Genomic DNA, 21194 nt, shown 5'->3' on the forward strand with positions numbered 1-21194 from the left:
AAATTAATAGATCTATATACGACATGTCCAGCCACAGGAAGCCTTTCTGATGATAATTGGCTACACACAGATTTACAGGTTAACAAGAAAACGCTGGCTGCATATACTGTACCTCATTTTGGCATGAACTGTGAGTGAATCCAAGAGGTTCATTGGCAATGGGGTGATAGACCCTGATGCCATGCAATTAGTGCCTGGAAGAGGTGTCCTCATGTTGCCATTTCCATAAATAGTCTCTACTAGCACACCCATTGGCAAAGTGAAACACTCAGAATTGGTTGAGTAAGCATTGCACAACAAGGCAATTTTGTAGTCATTCATCTGTAAGTTCTTATTCCTTAAGCTCTGTTGCAAAAACCTGTGTGCCAGAAAGATTAAACATTAAGCAGAAAGAAGAATACACATGCATTAAAGGAATACAGCTACAACAATCTCAGTCATAAAACCCATTATAAAATAGTAGAAAAAAATCAAAATAGTTATTAATGGTACTACAGCAAAACAATTACTTCTTATGCCACAGTTTCACTGTGTTACGATTTTTCTACATTGGAGAAATAGTTCATGAAAAAAACACAATTAAAAATCACCTTTCCAGACAAAAACTGAATCCAATTTACTGCTTATCCAGGCTTTCCAAACCACACCGTAACAAAACAAAATTCTTCATTTACTTTCAGATATCAGTAAAAAGACTTATTATTCTGAGACAAAATATATATTTTCTGCTAGTTGGATAACAACATTTCACTTTTTATGAAATAGTTTGAATTGGAGCTCTATCTTTTTGAATGACTTTGAAGTCACTCTATTGATAATCTTTATACAGCATCCCATCACACAGTACATTCTGAATACAGACTTGGAACTGCCAATTTCATTATTCCTAAACATAATAAAACCCCCACACTCACTCATGGTGAAGTTTAAGAGAATGAGGAATGGGAATCTGCAACTTGGAGTTGTCACTATGGGCCTTCCGGTTCAGATGAATCCAAATGCAGGTCATTGCAAAAGCATGAGTTGACTGGGGTTTGTTAATGTCAGGTACAGGAATATACTAAAGAAAGAACACATGAATGTGACATAGCACATGGGTTAATGTGCAGAAAAACCAACTTAGATAGCCAGTATTCACAAGATCAGATTTTCAGTAATTTTAACAAATTATCTAAGGCCTTGGCAAAAGGAAGTTCATGCTTACGAGTATACAGTTCCCAGACATATACAAAGAATATGCTTTTTCTCTCAGCCTCACACTTACACATTATTCAGAAACCAGTTATGGTATCTGCTTCCATGAAAATTCTGAATTATTCAGCATCACAGTCAATCCTTAAACATTAATACACTTCTTATGAAAAGGAACAGATACAACACAAAATTAAAAAGTGTTGGATCCAGACTTAGCTACAGTAGTGCCATTGGAAAAGGAACTCTGGCTCTCCCCTTTTGTCAACATCCACATTTCTTTCCCTTTGATACAGTTACTGCTGCACAAACACCACTGAACAGCACAAGTGAGACAGCACCAATACATCATCAACAGGATAGCAAGGCAGATCCTTTTAAGAGCAATGTCCAGAGATAACATTTTAAGTGCTTGTGAAACTGAATCTTAAAAAAATGCTTCCTAGGATGCAGCTTCACAAGCACTTAAAATGTAGCACTTAAAAGGCACTAGTCAAAGACTTTGAATAAGTGTAACTTGGAGCCATCACAACAGCTGAAGTAGTCCTATTGCTCTTCCAGCATCTGATGCTGACAAAAGCAATTGAAATCTTCTGACACAAATTACACTGAAGAATTCCTGTGGGTCAAAACTAACACATCAGGGGGAAAAACTGTTACATATGAGTTTGATACATCATACACCTGTAATGTTCTATCCATTCACCCAAAGTAAAAAGCACTACCATAAGAGTAAGCAAGGAGGACTTCACACTGACAGTGCTGCCAGAATTAAAGATTAGAAACTTCATTAAGTGCCCCTTCCTCAGGAACTTGAATTCTAGAGGTATGTACAAAGCATGCTTATGATTTGATCTGCCCCTGCAGAATGAATTTAAAGTACTACTCTGTTTCAGCCCAGATGTAACAATACAATTACACATTATTCCTTTACAGGCTCTTCAGTGCTTTAATAAATGCCTCAAAACCTTAGTCAAACCAAAGCCAAGGAAGAGAGGATTTAACACAAGTCTTTCTTGCCCCTAAAAAGAAACGTGGTTACATGGATATGAAATCCTCAAAAAAACTTACGAAACATCTTCCTCCAACTATGCAGCACACTGTCCTAAGAGTGACTCAAGAAGGATAGTAGTATTAATAGATGAAGGTCCCAAGTCGAATTAAAAATAAAACTTTTAGTATCAGAGACTTACTTCTTTCTCAGGATACAGGAGGTCAAACAGCTTCATAACTGGGAGAAAGTCAGCCAGTGCATTCTTCTGGATGCTGCCAGAGATGAACTGGAGTAGCACCCACATCAGGTGGTCTCTCCCCTTAATGAGACCACGGCCTGCCAACTGTCAAGAACACTCAGTAACAGACAAATACTGCATGCAGAAGAAAAATCACTGCAAAGATTCTTATGAAACCAGAAGGGCACACTGAAACTGTTTCAGCAGAAAATTTTATAGCAGGACTTAGGCAGAAACATACATCATTTTCAGAAAGAAGGGAAACAGGTACACTAGTTGCAGCACATGAATGGACTCTGTGAGGGCCACAACAATTAATGCTAAGATGTAAAATACAAACTCCTGAGGATCACTGCTTTGAAACACTAGCAACACTTAAATATTGGTCTTAAATTGTTACCTTATAAACCCGTAGAGAAGTACAGTATTGCCACTGCTAGCATCAGGCCACAGGTCTTATAAACTCCTACAAAGAAAGTCCCTGAGCCAGAACAACTTTGGTTTGCTTCATCTGGTCTCACCTGGGGTTTTTTTTTTTGGGTTTTTTTTTTGGTTTTTGTTTGTTTGTTTGTTTGGTTTTTTTTGTTAATTAACTTCTTTATCTGTAACAGCAACTCCCTAATAATTAATATTCTACTCTTATCTTGCTTGCTATAGTTTTATACTGTATTTGTACAATTGTGTTGTATAATGCCTATTGTTTCAATGGTTTATTAACAGCAATTACAGGAATACAGCCCTGGTAAAATGAATTTCAAACAAAGACAGCAGAGAATTACAATCCATCACAAGTGGAACGCAACATGCATAGAAAATTTTTATGTAACACGGAACTGTAGACAAATGAAGACAGAGCAATTTGTTGTGCGTGTTGAAAACCGCATCTAAATAGCAAGGAGAAAGAAGATCCCTACCCTACCATCAATAGCATACAGCTCTCTCAGCAAAGAGCTCTGGAGGACTGGTATGACCACCCTTAGAACTATAACCCTAAGCACCAGAGAAAAGGGTGTTCTAGTATCAGTTCAAATGGAATTATTAATAAGAAGTAATAATAACTTGGGACTGTGATTTCCAGTATCATCATAATTGGACAAATTACTTTTGATTGCTTGAGTAGATTGATTAGACAAACAATAAGTTCCTACATCCCTTTCCATGGCATGTTTTTTTTAGTCCACAAACAGAACAAGGCATTCTCTCTGTTCAAAACTTGTTTGTAAACTGGATGCAACACCACAGTACTTAGATTTTCTGAATTATGCTAGTTTATCTCTTTATTCTAGTTATTAGCCCACTTTGAATCCAAATAAAATGCAACATCCTGTAACTGAATACACTAAAAATGCACCTAGCTCACATCACCATAACTTGAGAATTTGACTTCTAGAGAGAACAGTGATTACAAATTTAATTAATTCTTATACATAAGGTACTTCTTGCAGGGATGAGTGACACTTAAAAAAAATACTGGTTTTGCTTTTTAAATCCCTCTAACCATGTGGGAGCGGTACAAACAATTTACCTTTTGATGGAGTGACAGGACCATATGAGGAAAACTTGCAAACTGAAAGAGCACAAAGAAAATGAGCTGGCTGGAGAGATGCTGCCACAGAAGCTGACTGGTTCCACCATCATCAAACTTCTCTTCAGTCTCAGACCGTTCCATGGCATACACCACAAGATCCACCAGCTGGTCCTCCAGCACAGGGCAACGTTGCTTATGCTGTAAGGCAGAGATCAGATACAGTATTCCAAAAGCCTTGCCATTAATTCCAGAACTTGCAGAGTTGCAGTTACAGTACAGTATTTTGACAGAAGGCTGGGAAGCATGAGATGAAGTCTGAACTTAAGTTAAGGATAAGCCAGTATATTAAAGCTGCACTATGTTACAGGTCACAATGATTTTTACATTTTATCATATATTCCAGAATTCCCCTACTCAGTTCCAAAACACAGCTCATCAATGCACAGATAACATCTGGGGGCTTTTTTTTTGCTGTTTTATAGCATGTTCAGGCAAAATGTTACTTCTCTGATCTGACACTCATAGAAAACAAAGCCCATTCTTAAAACACACAGGTGGAGGTTCTTTCATTTGGCTGGGATTTTTTTTTCATTCCTTCTTTTCTCCATTAAGTCCATTTCAAAAGTAGGGATCACCATAAAGAAAATGTATCAATTATACCATCAAGTTCAGAGAAAACATCCCAATACATAATGAAGTTATTTGAAGACTATTCTCTTTTTCACTCTCATATTGGGTTCACCTACCACCTACAACTAGCAGTAGAGTTAACATCTGGTTAATACCCCTATAACTAGATGCTGTTCTATTGACATAGCACCACAGGTTACAACATCAAAAAGGCTTGAAAATTAATCAGTGCTGTGTTCTACATACTGTAAATAGAACAGAAATTACACATCAAAGTGAGAAGCCCCTTGGATGTTGGACTGCCACAGTCTTTGTACTGAGCTATGCAAACCCAGAAATAATTTAAAATACACACCATCCCTGATGATTTTAATAATGAACAAGTAAGGAATGCATTATATATTCAGATATATTCTGTCAGTACAGAATATATAAAATAGAAAATAAAATGTTAGTATATAAAATAAGTCCCCTACCAGTAATTTGGAACTCATATTATAAAGCCACAGTTGAAGACTAGAATAATGTCACATGTTGCAAGATCTTCAGTGCAACAACTTTTTGTTATTATCCTGCATTTTTATTGTTACACTCATATAATGTACTATAATTAAGGGAAAAAAATGGAGAATTTAACTTATCTCAGAAAGTGCTTTGGAAATAATCTGTTTGTTTCAATGCAATCTGTACTCAGGAATGGTCCCATTTATTCATTTTTTTATTTGGCCTGATGCCTGTAAGATAATGCAGCCTTAAAGAAAAAAATATTACTTTATGATACAAAAGAAAAGGAACTGAGCTGCTCAAACACTAATAATGAAAATGCATTATCCCTTTCTAGAGACAAAAAGGTATATGTAAAAAAGTTTTAAAAGATCACCCCAATACTCATAAAACATTTCAGGGATGCCTTAGATGAATTCTTTGACTTACTAGCCAGGCAGCCTAACAAAAGGCTATACATAAAGATATAATAACAGTAAAGAGAGATGCTGAAAGGAGATGCTTGTTCTACCTTCATTGATGGTACTCTTTAGCTATGAAAAAAAAAGAGATTCTCTTCAATTAAAAGTAGAATGCAAGAATTGGGAAAGTTGACAAAACACAGTGAACAGCATCCCCTGTTGCATGCTCTTTGCCAGCTCAAAACTGCAGAAAGCTACAATTCCAGCTGTGCTTTCCTGAAGCATGCTTAACACAAACTTCTAGCTAAGACAGAAAGCACCGATGGTACCTCTTCTCCCACGTCATTATCACAGACCAACCACGGTACAGGTTACAGAGAGCAGTACTGGCACCATCAGTTCAGAACACTTTGGGTCTTTTGTGACTTGTTTTTCTCCCCCTCCCAAAGCAACTACTTATGAAGCAGAGCAGGGTGCAACAGACAACACTACAGACTAGTTTATAATCCAGCATGCAAAACTACTATGTACAGGGCTTGAAATTCAATAGTTTGCTAAGCACTGGGTTAATGTCCAAAAACCTAATCATGTTCAGGCTATATTAATTTGGAATAAAGTTATTCAAAGAATACAACAGGAAAAATACTACTGTTAAAAAGAGAGCCAGAATTTCCAGTTGAAATTTTTGCTATTCTGAATAATTCTAAGACTGGGAAAAGTTTAAGAGCTAGGAAATTAAAAAAATGAATTCAAGCTTTTATTCTGAAAACCACACTTTCATTGCTTTAAAAACAGTTTTCCATGAGAAAAATAACAGTACATCACATTCTACCCTCATTAAATTAATTTTCTGGCATTTTTTCTTCTCTTTATTTTCATTGAATATATATTTTTGCAAAAATTTTGTATCTATAGTTTCAGAATTCTAGGAAATAAAACACCATGCTGCACAGGAACTCGCAGGATTGGGCCCTTGTTTTATAAATAGCTCATAAGTGGAAAAAAAGCTCAGTATAAACTGAGATGAATAAAATTATAGGGGAGGGCTGATTACCCTCACAAATAAGTAGGAATTCACGTTTTGGCATGGCTAAGCTTAAATAAAACAAAAACAAACAACAAAAAACCTCCAAACGCTGTTCTGGATTATATATGAAAAAATGTAGAGTTCAAAAATCTCTGTACTTTTCCCTTAAACATGACTCTAATTTTTACAGTTTGGTTGTATAAACACATTCTCCATTTTGTTCTGAGAATAACATTTAAAGATCTGAAAATCCATAATTTCATTGAAAACATTATTAAACTATGACAAGATACGGGGGGGGGTGGGGGCGGGAAGGTGCTTCCATGACAACTTGACACTAAAATTTCTCAAGGCCAGCACTCTAATGGACTAGTGGTGTTTCTTTAAGTGGATCAGAGCTTCAGTTGGAGGGTGGCTTCTTGTTCTAATCTGGGGTTGAATTTTTAATTCCTTCTTTTTCTGGGGTGTTGAGATAGGGTGAGTATCAAAGGGTGGGGCAGGGGCATGGCTAGTATTACGAGTATTTCCTTTAAGAAAAATATTTTAAGGAACCAGTAAGGCTGGCTGATAGCTATACTAGCTTTTCAATATTTTAAACAAACAATATTTAGTAAATATCTACACTTAAGAAATGGATTTAGAAGACCATACCACAGAGGCCAAGATTCCTACAAGAGTAAATGGTGTCTCCAAAAGTCCAATTCAAAATGCCTAAAGTACTTAAAACATGGCAGAACTACTCCCACAAACTGTATGCTATGAAGATACAAAACCTTAAAGCTTATTGTTGATATTATACCTGATTCTATAATCTCTCCCAAGTTTGGCAGCCATTCTCAAGTTTCCCTCATTGAAAAAAGAAGGAACATATACCTGAGTGTTCTCAATGCACATCCTTACACTCAGAAATCTATAAAAAATAATCACACCCTTTAAACTAAGTACTTCGCCATGTTATCACCAGTAAAACTGAACAGCAAGATCAACGGAAATTTTGAAAATAGAAGTGAAAGTCAATTTTTAAATATTGCATTATGTCATTCCTTTCACTTAACAGCTCAGCTTACAACAGCTTACCCATGCTAATTATGCTGGTTTGTAGCTAGCAGAGAATACAATTAGACATTCACCTGCACAGAGTAAGGTACAGATAAGCTACAGATTACCACTGCTGGTTTAAAAGGTGACTAGCCAAATACATTATTTAAAGAGCAAAATCATTAATTCAATAGCTGCTAATTAAATATTTTTACATTACTGAAACAAAACACCTGAAAATTACCTCCTCTCTCAAATATTCCCCAAAATAACAGTTTTTGATTGATTAGAGGACTGCAACAAGAGCCTAAGTGCAACTATGCATGCAAAAATAGCACTTTATTCTTCATGCAAGTCTGTACACAGAGAGAAGGTAAAGATATAAAACAAAACCTCCGGAGACAGTTCATGTCCTTAAGAGATTACTTTAGCTCCATTTTAAGAAACAACCATTAAGATCCCGAAACCGAATCTTAATGTGGTATCAGTGCATTACACTCAGAACTATTAATCATTTTCCAAAAAAACCAAATTGTTATATGGTTCAAAAAATTATTTTAAAAAATAACTAAGAATTGAAATTGATACCCCAGTTAGCAGGAGAATATAAATTGACACAGAATTGTTGAGTCATTTAGGTTGCATAAAGACCCTTAAGATAAGATTTCAACTACAACCCATGATAATATACATGATAAAATACAATTTAAATCTCTACTTCCTATAGACCAATTCAAACAGATATACAAGAGTATGTCCACACAGAAGTACACAGTAGCAAAAACTCAGAGTCCCCAGATACTGACAAAAGAATCATTTTGAAGTCCACATTATTACATTTGGACTTAAAATCATATTCTTGATAAAGTTATTGGAAAACCTCATCCCACAAGAAAACTTAGAATCCTGAAACGAACATATGAATCTATAAACATACGATATTTTACCTTCATTTTTCTCCCTGCAAGGTTAACAGGACAGTTGGATTTATGTATTTTTTACACAAATCAGAGATGACTTGAGTGAATGGTTTTCTAACACAGATCTGCTTAGTTAAGACTGAACCACAAAACTTCGTTGTTCAAGAACTAGGACAAATCTGTCTGAACCATACCTAGATTGTGATGCCAAAAGATTCAAATGAAGGCTCCAATCCTGCAACTGGATCTGTGTAAATAGTTGACAGGGCATACAAGCAACTCCACACAAATAATTAATGATCATAAATAAATAATGATCATTGCGTTGAGGTGTTTCTGTATTTATTCTGAAACAAACTTGGCACTATTTGCATTTCTAAGTGTCTTCTACTATAGCGACAGTTCAATTTCTGCAGGTTATTTCTCTAATAATAAAATACAACATTATCAGCCATTTTACTGAAAGCATTAATATAGTTACACAACTTCTGAAAAGCATGCTACTATTTTTGTCAGGCGGCTACATTAACAAATTGAAATGTGACACAAAGGTAATTTGTACTTAGAAACAAGTAAAATTTTAATATTTTCCACAGTTTTATGCAGAGTATATTAACATTTAAATGGAACATATTTCCTGTGCTATACCACTGTACCACCCACCTCTATATCTGTATTTTCAACTCACATATTTTCAACTCATAAATTTTCAACATCTTTATGATGGTGTAACTGTAGTAGCACAGCTATAGTTCATGTTCTGTCAGCATTTCCTTTATAAGCTACATTCTTCATGTTTGTTCCTCGGCCATAAAAGTTCATGCCAGGTTGAAACTTTGTGTAGGAATTCCTATACTAGCAAACAAATTTTAAAAGTATAATTTAATACATTTTATTTCTTCAATTACTTTTGGAGGACGGTGAAGTAGGAGCTAAAACCCAGCATTAACATAAATGGGTTTTTTTACATGAAAGGACAGACCATCCATAGTTAGAAGAATAAAATGGGTTCAACATAATTTTTGTCTATATCTTGTACTATTTACCAGCTACAAGACAGATAGAGGAATAGTTTCGTTTATCAACTCAATGCAGACATAGAAAGACACACAAATACTACTAATTTAAACAGTAAACCTAGCAGCTCAATTCCAAGATTTAACATTTCAGCTGCTTTAAGTCTCAGGTACAAAAGATCATCATATACAACACAGAGTACTATCAGCCAAGATGTAGGCATCTGTGCATTCAAAAACATCGTCCCAGTTCAGAAAATGCACTGGTGTATTCCATTACATTGGGAAATGTACACAAGGTTTCAGGATCATGTAAATTTTATAGTCAAGTTACAAACCTGAAAAAAGTTTCTTAAATGGAAACACTGACACAACCTTCACTATAGTATTGCAAACAGCAACGCTATTTTATAAATCTTAAACACTGTTTTTTTTTAAAGTAGGTGTGGCAATTATTAGTGTAATGAGGGATAAACTATAACACCCATAATTTAAAAATTCAAGCAGAAGTCCACTTGGTTGACTTGCTCAGGTGTTTATTCATTTAAACAAGTAGTCAAAATTTTAAGGAACTACTTTTTGTGTGGTATTCTGGACTACTCTTCTTTCACCTAGACTAGAGAATATTATAATTGCCTGTTGGGTAGTTCTTTACAGAGGCTTCCTAATGATAAGAAAATTCCACTAGTAAACCTTTCTTTTTTTAAATTATGTTTTTACAGCCTTATATTTTTACAATTAAGTCTAGTGGATGTTTTTTCCACTTAATTAAGGAAAGAAATTTTGAATTAAAAATCTCTCCTCATCTCAAAATTCCAGCAAAGTTAAAGTTATGACTGGTAAGAGAAATAGTAGCAGTCCATTCCAATGAAAATTTTAGTATAGAAGGACCACTGACTGTCAGCTTCATGCTGTATCTCTCGTAGTGAGATTCTTGTAGTGAGAATTTGCCCTTGACTAACGGTCCTGCCAATTTCAAGCCCTGACTGTACATGTATTCTCTACCTGGAATCAGTGGCTACAAAGCGGCCAGCGTATCGTTAGTCACAATACAACAGTAAGGTTGTGAACATACCTGAGCAATGTTCAAGGTCTAGAGCATTGGAGGATGGGCAGGACAAGACAGGACAGAACAAAAATAAAGGAAGAAAAAAAGAAAAGACAAAACAGTGACTATGAGGCCAGCCTCAAGGATCCCCAAGTCAGACTAAGCCCCCCATTCTAAGGTTTCAAAAGAAAAAATCTAACAAAACAAAGCCCAGCTTCCAACTATTCTACTACTATAACATTACAATATAACAGAGTACAACAATGCTTTAAAAACCAAACAAACAATAACCAGTCTCCTATTGTCTGTCAAAGGTGTACTTGAGGCTGGCCTTATAGGAAAAAAAAGCAATGCAAAAAAAAATCATATTTTAAATCTCTACTTTTCAATTTAACATTCGTAAAGCAATATACAAATGATAGGAATAACAGTGTCCAATTAACCTATTATGATCTCATTAAAAAAAAAAAAATCACTCTCTGTACCTAAACTGTTTTGCTTAGTTAGCTATAGCAAAGAAAAGAGAAAAAGAATAGTGCAGATTCTATGCAGAATTAAATCACATGTTACAGCACAGTACAGTACCTGCTTATTCAGACCTAGCATATTGCAGACCATATCCCTGGAATACGGTTGTTCCAGCACATATCTCAACAAAGCAGTCTGTGGCTCAAACAGATCCTTGAAAAAGAAACAAGCAATCATAAACAAATATATAATGTCTCAAGATTATGTTTAATACTGAGCTTACATTTAATTGAATAAACAACGTAAGAATGAATGCTTAATTTATGCGGGTATGTATTATCTGGGAAATTGTCTTGCTCTCTGGTAACTGAAAGCAATGAGGAGATAATCATAGTTCTTAAGAAGTGGCAGATTTTATGAGGTCCAAGTAGAAGAACCTTCTTCATCTAATAAAAGGAAGGTACACTTCTTGGAAAAGCCTTAAACTCGAAGGAAACAAAGTAAGACAACTGAGAAGATGCACCAAAATGCATAAAAATGCATAAAAATCAGGACTGAGTGAATAAATCAGATATGAAACAACTGCTCACTGCACCTTCCCACAGCGTGAATCACTTTAAATAAAAATGTTATCTGGAGTTGGGTTCAAAACAAACAGAAGGAGCTGATTCCTCATGCAACCTGAAGCTGAAATGTGGCACTCCTTGTCAAAAGAATGTTGAGGATACTAAAAGTTCACAGGGGCTCAAGAAGAGTCTGAACAAGTATTTGGGAGATGAAGGTTTACTAAATACAGAGAAACCACATCTGTGTCAGGAAAATGATAAAGGCTGCAGATTGTGAGCACTATACATGTCACTAGACATCTAGGGTATGGGGAATGGGATGCAGGACAACATGGATTTTTGTCCTGATCCTTTAAATTCTTTCAGTACACCACTACATCACATTCAGAGTTTTAAGTTTAAATGTGCAAACTTTAAGTCTGAATTGTAAATTATCCTTCCTGTGGAATAATGAAGAGCACAGAAAAGAAGAAATTACTTTCCCATTCTCTTCCATCTAGCCAATTTTCCAATCAATTATCTGCTCTCACTTGCTCTGTCACATGCACACACACACAAAGGACATTAAATTATGTCTCATGTTCTTCAACAATCTGGACAGCAGTTATACCAAACACTACTTTCCAGGTCCTCTGTATATAGCTTGAAATCATTGAAATATAAAACATCCACACCTTCAAAGTTAGACTAACTGGAACAGATATTCACGGTTGAAATTCTTCCCCACTTTAATGACATAGAAGTTTTGTTTTACTGAATATAACAGGTTAAAGAAGTTTAATAAGGCGTACCTTATCATATGGTAAGAGACCTTTCAAAGGAAAACGAAGCGTTGTAGGATCCAGCTTCCATGAATTACACATGGCACCAGAATTATTTACCACAGGAAGGAGACTACAGCGACCTATATGCAATAAAACAAATTCTCAACCAGTGAAACTGGCCCATTGCCTAATCATTTTGATGCAAAAACTGGCCTCAGCCACTTTTATGCTCTCCTTAAATTTTCACTGTTTAAAGGTTTTACCACAAGGATTGCTTCAAACTGATTTTATTTTTCTAACCAACTTTCAACTAATAAAATATCTACGCAGTAAAGTCCCCATTTATTCACACTAGGTACCCCAAAAATGAAAGTATTTGCAAATATCAATCTATAAGTATCCTTAAATATTAACAGAACACTGCTCTCCTGCCATTGCTTGACCTAGCAATCAAACTTATTTGATCTTGGCAGACTGACACTTTCCACAATGAAAATAGCCTTTCAATTTCCCTTCACTGACCCAGTGGACAAGACAGTGTTCAGTAAAGCAGCTGAACACAAGCGTGTGTATTCCAATTAAAGTCAACAAATATCCAGTCAAAATTAGTCAGCATAGCCTAGTGAGACCAAAACACATGAAGTGTGTTGGATAGGCTGAATTTACACATGTTAGTCAGTGTAGATTAGATAACTAGCCTTTATTTTAGCTCTTAAGCACTTGAACTGAGCTCCAAGCAAACCTCTATATCAGCATGTAAATTTAGGTGCCTCAATTTTGACCTCTCTCAGTTCAAATTCTATGACTTCTATTATCCAAACTGGCCATATTATTATCAGATAAAACAAGAAGTAGGTAAATATTTTTTTCTTCCCTTCAATTTTATCTATACAGGTCATTTACACATTCAACACTTGGAAAAATAAAATGTGATCCCTGTCAGACATATAAATAAGAGCTATGCCACACTTTCAATACTTCTGATGCTTCTGAAACAAAATGCTTTGGGAGCATTACAGATGAATTTACATTTTTAATTTCTGCACTAAAGAAGCTTTGTCACAATAAACCTTGCTCAGAACTAATGCAGCTCTTATTAAACTAAAAGCAAACAGAAGACATTTTTATCTTTTGAAGAAAAATGCAGCAGGAATCACATTAAAACAAAGCCAAGTTTTGATCATCAGATTTCCAACAATAAATGAAGATGAGCATTTCTTTGACAGAAAAGTAGAACAAGTACCCATCCGAACTAGGAAATGTTCACCCAGAAGCCAGCAACAAGAGAGAAGAGGCTGAGCAGCTACAAAAGCATCAGTGAAAACTGAAGTCAAAACATTCAGAGATTAACATCCCTGTGGATATGTATTGACTTGGGAAAACAAAATTTACAATTTCCCTAATCTAGTGACCTGTAGTTACAAACCATATGACCATGTAACAACTAGCTTACTTCCACTACCATCAGGTAGCAAAGAATTTGATCTCATCAGTAAATTTTCCCTGTCAAAACAAAAACTGAAAGGAACCAAGTCTGAGAACAAACTGACAAGGGCAGAGGAACTAGATGAAAAATAAGACCTGAATTATTTTGCTTAGATGATATAGGTCCCAAAAGGCTCTAAGAAAAAAATAGTTCAAAATAAATGAATTAATTTTAAAGTCATTCATTAAGTCATTGTCTTACCACAAATAGAATTTATTCTTGCTGTAGGTCTGAAGGTATCCACAAAATCTGATACTAAATTACCAAGTAACTGGGTGAGAAGAGGAGAAAAAAATTAGGGTTTAAGTTCCAGACATTGATAAAGAATATTTAAGACTTAAAAATATACGTGTATGGATTTTAATAAAATATGCAGAAATCTACTAAAATAACTAACTTCCTATTTCAAAAAGTTGGAAAAATCATCTGGAACATAAAACCACAAAATGAAAACTGTAGCATTAGAAAGGAGGTGCAGGAAGCACTCTTCCCCGTTTGCACTCAAGCAGGAGTTTATACAAGAACTGTTTCCTATGCAAGCTATCTTATTTGATTGCATAACACTAACAGGCAGATTATTTAAAATAAACTATAATTTCCGTTCATAACAAATCTCTGCCACTGAATAACAACTCCAGATAGAAAAATTACCCAATAGTAGTACAATCTACTTTAAATCTTCTCTCAAAAGACAGTAACAATTTTCCCAGTAACACGGGGAAGTTGGGATTTTACCCTTTTCCAAACACCTAGTTATTTTAACAGAATGCAAAATGAAAAACTGGATCAGTATTACGTTTTTTTTTCGAAACAATGACAATTTTCATTCCACTAGAGCCCCAAATAACTCTACATAACTGAGTTTAAACATAGAAAATGTAGAAAACACTGGTCAGTTATTTAAAGTGATTTTTCTTATCCTGAAGCTACAGAGAAAACACACAGTGGTAGGTATGCATGACCTGCATTTCCAAACATATTCAATAAAACTAACTCAGTGCTTCAAGAGTTTTGAACATTAGACCATAGGTCAAAATTATAAGGCTCATGCAAGAACACAGAGAGCTGCTGCTGCAATCACATCAAGCCTGTATCTTCATTTATGTGACTAAACGCAGAGCTTACTGTTGAGCAGGTTTTAAATTTTCACATGAAATTTATTTTTAAATATAGGTATTGTTTGCAACAAAATTCCAGGGTATATTATCTTATATCATATCATTACCCAGTGGGGAAGTTTTCCTTCGGGATATAGTTTTCTGATTTCTGTAACTGCAAAGTAGGCAGGCAGCAAACAAGCATTTCTTTCCAAGATGTAGGCTACCACCTATAAATAAAAAAATACATCAGTCTAAAAAACCCTAGATAGGGTAAATGAATGTGTAATCTGTGTAATAGTCTGAGAGAGTCCACTAAAACAGATACAAGAATTGAAATACTTTTCCTTAAGTTTTATTCTGATAGCAATACTTCAATAATTCTCAAACCTATTTTTAATTGTACAAGCCTAAGTTAGACTGTTTGAGCCTTATTAAGACCATGCCTCTATGTCTGCCCATAAAGTACTGGAAAAAAACCCTATTTTTATTCACTAAGAAAAAATTATTCATCATTATTATATCCTATACATCTTACCTTAGTCAAGTCAAGCATTGGGCCTGACTCTCTTATTAGGGATTTCATCACTTACTTAAAATATCCCACAAAAGCACTTTATTTACTGCATAAACTGCAATTGTAGTAAAGAATTCGAACACAAAGAGTAAGACTTTCCTGTTGAACTACAATCAGAGCTATCCCAACCATCAGAAACTCACTAATAACAAGAGAATGAGGCCTCTCTTCCTCTATAGTGGTATAAAATCCATACAGTTACCTCTCTTGCTGCTAAAAGCTGCTGTACAACAGCTGAGCTTACAGTGTTTGGAATTGTTAGGATTTTCTCTAGGATGACTTTTAGCAGATCACGCACACCCTGAAAGAGAGCACATGAAATTAACGTTTCTAGATACTGTTTATTTCTGGCAGAAAGATTACACAATCAATATGGTCAGACAATATTTTGACAGAAAAATTAGTTCTTGCTGCTAAGTGTCAGAAGACAAACTGCTACTGAGAATATTAATACTTATTACATTAAAATTTAACACCAATTACATTAAATTCCTTATGGAATGTCTCAGAATGCTCCAGAAGAGAAAATAACTGTTGATATTTTGATGTGCATCCAGAGACATCCAACCTACAAAGCCTTTTGCAGCCTGATCAGAACACAGTGCTGTATTTTCTGTTTTCTGCTCTATCATCGTCAACAATATAGCGAGGTGATTATCTGCCAAGACATGTGTGGTCTCTTAGTCCTTCTGTTGGAGCTGTACCATGCCAAGGACGCAGCTTTCAGAAGCTTTTTGCTGTGTAGCAACAGAGGTAACGCAGATGACAGAATTCCAGCGTTAATGCTTGATAGTTTTTATTTTCCAGTGTTTACCAGAAATAAACTTCTACAACTGCATTAGGGTTATTTAGCTTGTTACTGAAAATGGAGGAAAGAGACTGTAACAGAAAAGTGCATGATGAGTTACACTGTAAACACAAAATTATCTCTTAGGGTAAAGGTCAAAAAGCATTGAAAGTGCTCACTGAATTTTCTTTTGTATGAAAAGCAGACTTTGAAAAATTGGATGTCTCTTGGATAAAATCACATAAACAAAGGTAGCAAATAACATGTCTTTGCAAAGAGAAAGGAATGAGTGGAAAATACCTTGTAGTCTACACCTCCAATAATCTTCCGAACCAATTTGAATGTTAACGCCCACAGCTGAGTCCTTTCCCACTCAAGTGTATCGGAGTTTATCAGAGATTCACAAACCATCCTAGCAGAAGAAGACAATGCAAGAATGAATGGCAGATAATAAGTACATGTTTTCCAGCAGTAACTGTACAATGTCATTGCAAAAATACCTCCAATAGAACATCTTCCATGTAGCTAATCAATTATTCCAACATGGCTCACCTGGGTGGCAAAAGTCCAGTTTCTACTGCCATTGCTAGGCAGTCATAAAGAAAAGAAATTCTTTTAGGACTATGTTGGCTGTGTATGAATCTTACAATCCACTGGACACACTGTTCATGGGACTCCTGAAAAAAGAGAGGGGAGAAAGAATGTATTTACAGGTAGTGAAACAAACTATAAAATTCATATAGTATCCTACTATAAAAAAATGAAACTAACACAAGAATAGGAGTATAAACTGGTAGAAGTGATCCAGTGGCCCAACCTATAGTTTTTCCTACAAGTCTTTTGATCTTACTTTGAAGAAGCTCACTTGTCCAGCATAAGTCGAGGTCAGTTGTCCAGTAGAGGAAACATTTCCTGGATTAATCACTGATTTCTATAGTCAACTTTGGTTTTCACAAGTAAGCGCAGTTAGCACAGACTAAAGTAAAATAGAACTGTTCTACGTTATTTTTTCCCTTTCACAGTTATAATCAAATTCAGTGAAAATAAAGATGAACAGGCCTCCAATTATGGAGCAATGTCTGGAGGTATCTAGCTTTTGAAAGTTGATTTTTTTAACCTAACCATCTTATTTTTTTCTCTTTTACCTATTTATTCGCTTCTACCAAAAATTCTGTAACAAACTACTTTTATTGTTTATTTCTTTACTGTTACACTTCTATTCGCTTATCTTTATTTGCATTGCACACCAACCTCTGCTGAACAACTATTTAACCTTACAAATCTCAAAACTACCTTTTTTTCTTGCAAAGTCTTCCTGTATTCTTTACTACATCATGTCTGAAATCAGATTCTGAATAATTGAACAGAGACCTTACAGCTTAAGTGTTCGTCTACTAGAAAAGGTATCTTTATATTAAAAAGTATATAAAGTACCAAGACCTAAGCAACAAATCAAATGTTAACCTGGGAAAGACTGCTCCAGAACTGTCTAAAAGCTCCCAGGCAGCTAATCAGTTTGGTTCTCTCATCTTCAGGAGTGTCCATAAACATCCTAATGCAAACAAGAACATTAGTTATTAGCAGTACCCAGTGAAACAAGTAGAAAAATACATTTACACATAAAACCTTGCACAAATAAAGCAGTATTACACTTACCCAGGAAAAGCTTCTTCAATTACTTCTGTTTTCTGTAAGAGAAAAACCCCAAGTGAGCTACTGCTAGAAGGTTTCTACGACAATCATGGCCCCAAGATGAAGCACAAAAGGCAAAGTCAATTGTTATGGGTCTGTACCACACAACAATAGATGTTTTCTGCTAAATCACACTATTCCGAAGATGAGATTGCTTTGTTTTCATACAGACAAATAAAAGTTGTGGATCCAGATGAAGGCTTTGTTTTGGGTTGGTTTTTGTTTGGTTTTTTTTTTCTTTTTTGGTCTTCTAAACATCTAGAGATCAATTCACTTCCCAAAGCTGGAGAAGTTGTTTGATTGTCTTATTACAGCTCTCTTCTTATCATTTGAAAAATTAGCATTTTTGAATTCCATTAAGTTTTTGCCCCTCTGATGTTCCATGACATTCAGTTACACAAATCAATTAAATACAATTACTTTCTCATTCAAATTTAGATCCATTGCTTTTTAAATTTGATGGAATGATGTAATAATGGTCTTGTACTTGATAAAAAACCAAGTATGAATATTCAGTTTATCTCCTGTAAGACCTTCCTTTACTCCCTCCTCCTCTTTTGCAACTTCATTTTTCTCGAAGGCTTCTACATCGTTATTCTAGAACTTCAGCAAATAGGTTTTGGAAAATATTATTCTAAAGCCTTTCCTACCTTTTGTAAGAATTTCGTATTATACTCAGGTGTGATCTGTCACTGACCATTATATGTTTTCATTGTTATATTACAGACACAAAAACATGTAACAAAATCAACTTGCTGGTTTTCCTTTTCCATCATTTGGCCCAGAATTGTCTGCCACTGCTACTGAAGAAGCAAAGGAGAAGCTGACACTCATCTGATCTGCACAGAAAGCAAGGTAAAGTTTGATGCTGTCCACCAAGTCCATACCAGCAGCAGGGAAAGTAGTAAGTTGCTATTTTATCAGTTATGGCTCTAAAAATACAGGGAAATTTTCTCAGGAACTATTTTGTTGTTGTTCCTTATGAATCTTAGGCAAATAACAGTACATAAAACCAGGTAGTGTGACAACACAGGCAAATGACAACATTAAAAATGTGAAAATAATCCGAATGGCCAAAATGAGGAATCAGTCACATGTAGGCAATTAATCTGCTACAAGCAACTTAACACCGCATAAAGAAAAGTACATCATGCATTTTATAATGCCAACTTAGAATGGTTGGGCTTTTCTTTCCTCTACAGAAATTCATCACATGGAAATAATTTTCACTTGCTCTGAGATCTACAGATTCTTTCCACTTCAGACATTTGAATCATGTTATTTTTCGTCTGAAATGTCAGTCAGGCTCCCATTCAGGATCAGCTCCTGTCACCCCAGTGTTTCCAACTGTGAATGTCTCATATCTACCAAGAAGCTCATTCATTTGTGCTCCACACAAGTGTGATTAATGACCCACTGACCTGGCTTCACAAAGGGAAAGCCCTGTTCAACTAATTTAATATCTTTAACTAATTTCATATCTTTTATAAGGTAATGATAGAAAGATCTTTGTCCTCTCCACCTAGAGAGGACAAAGAAAAGGCAGTGGAAGTATTTTTCTGGATAACACTTTTAATACTACCCCTCATAGCATCCTTCTGGACAAGCTGTTGAACTGTGGGATAAGCAGCTTTGGAATGTGATGGGTGAAGAAGTGGCTGGAGGGCAGAGCTCAAAGGGGTGCAGTCAGTGGGGCTGCATCTGGCTGATGATGGGTCACCAGTGGTGTTCCTCTGGGCTCCTAGAGTTCAGTATATTTATATAATGGTGCAGGAGGTAAAAGCAGCAGGAGGTAAATGCACCATTAGCAAATCTCCTGATGATACTAAACTGGCAGGTGCTGTTGACTCTCTTGAGGTATGAGAGGCCTTACAAAAGGATGTGGATAGACTGGAGCACTGAGCAATCAGTGCCATCAAATTTAGCAAATACCAGAGTCTGTACCTGGGACAGAGTACAAACAAGTACTCTGGACACAAGAGTTAACTGCTGGGCACAAGCATAAACTGGGACAGGAGCAGTGGAGACCAGCCCTGCAGAAATGGATCTGGGAGTGCTGGTCAGCAGCAGCTCAGTGTGAGCCAACAGGGAGAGAGCCCAGGCAGCCAGGAGGGCAAACCCCATCCTGGGATGCATCAAACCCTGTGTTCAACCATTCACACAAAAGAGGCGATTATCCTGCTGCACTCAGCTTTTGTATGGCCACACCTCCAGTACTGTGAGCAGGTCTGGGGCCTTGAATGCATCCATGGGCAGGCAGCAAAGCTGGGTAAAATGCTGGAAAGAATGTCGTATGGAAAATGGAGGAAGCATTTGGGTTAACTGTGCTTCGTTTTGCAGGCAGCATCGTGCGTGTGCATTCCCACAATCCGATCATGCCATTATGCTGGCTCGCCTACTCGGGACATCCATCTTCTCCCAGGCTCCTTCAAAACTCTTTAGACTGCTTATTTTACAGCAAATTCAGCGCTCTGTGCTTCGGTACTGGCTAAGCAAGCTGTTTCACGGCCGGTCCTCTGTCCCAGCCTTCCTACGAAGCCCAGCCCTGAAGGGCCCTTCTCTCACGGCGCCGGGGAGGGCGGCGACAGCGCCAGGAAAACCAAAAGCCCCTCTCCCACCTGCTTTTCATCTCCTTCAGGACGGCCCCACCCCAGAGGGAGCACTGCGGGCCGCGGGGACCCGGAGGCGGCCCCGGCGGTGCTCCGGGACGGGACTCACCACCACCTCCTCGAAGATGCTCTGCAGCTGCGTCTCCATGGGCACCATGGGGATCGCCATGGGGCCGGCCGGGCTCCGGGCCCTTTGTCAGGCGCAGGCGGCGGCGCCCGCCGCTCCTCCCGCCGCCCCGCCGGAAGCTGCGCCCGGATCCCGCTCCCCGGGAAGCCGCGGCTCGGCCCCGCCGTTCCGGGCAACGTGGGGAAAGCGACAGCGTCAGAAAACTTGGTTTTGTTTTTCGTTTTGCAAAAATATTCGCTTAGGCTTCTTTGGTTTTTGGATAATATTTTCTTTGAATAATTTTTTTCTTATACTATTTAGGCGAAATCCTGCTTCTGGTTCTTACGGCAAGGAGCCGTATTAGGGGGTAAGGATCTCGTTATTATGAGATCTCTCTCTGCAGGACTGATCTCCAGCCGCTTCTCTCCCTGTTTCTACTTGAGCCCAGTTTGGTGTAATTACTGTGGAGTTATTCATTCCTATAGTAAATCACAGAACAATCTGAAA

General features: G+C 36.7%; 1 protein-coding gene across 2 annotated transcripts in view; it reads right to left on the bottom strand.

Annotated features, from left to right (window-relative positions):
• Positions 1-20876, bottom strand: part of MED23 (mediator complex subunit 23) — a 37686-nt gene extending 16810 nt beyond the window's left edge. Inside the window, exons 1-15 of one of the 2 annotated variants that reach the window (XM_012572634.5) lie at positions 20691-20876; positions 17937-17968; positions 17745-17832; positions 16833-16957; positions 16581-16692; positions 15696-15794; positions 15045-15146; positions 14021-14090; positions 12361-12473; positions 11121-11216; positions 10563-10580; positions 3949-4149; positions 2385-2528; positions 915-1060; positions 113-358 (exon numbers count right to left, since the gene is read on the bottom strand). In XM_012572634.5, coding sequence (XP_012428088.1) covers positions 113-358; positions 915-1060; positions 2385-2528; positions 3949-4149; positions 10563-10580; positions 11121-11216; positions 12361-12473; positions 14021-14090; positions 15045-15146; positions 15696-15794; positions 16581-16692; positions 16833-16957; positions 17745-17832; positions 17937-17968; positions 20691-20750 — 1652 coding nt within the window. In that variant the 5' untranslated portion in view covers positions 20751-20876. The remainder of the gene's footprint in view (positions 1-112; positions 359-914; positions 1061-2384; positions 2529-3948; positions 4150-10562; positions 10581-11120; positions 11217-12360; positions 12474-14020; positions 14091-15044; positions 15147-15695; positions 15795-16580; positions 16693-16832; positions 16958-17744; positions 17833-17936; positions 17969-20690) is intronic. The other variant, XM_002192493.7, reaches the window with a different exon arrangement.
• Positions 20877-21194: the final 318 nt, after the last annotated feature.

Source organism: Taeniopygia guttata, chromosome 3 (genome assembly GCF_048771995.1).
Source record: "Taeniopygia guttata chromosome 3, bTaeGut7.mat, whole genome shotgun sequence".
In the NCBI taxonomy this organism is placed as follows: Eukaryota; Metazoa; Chordata; class Aves; order Passeriformes; family Estrildidae; genus Taeniopygia; species Taeniopygia guttata.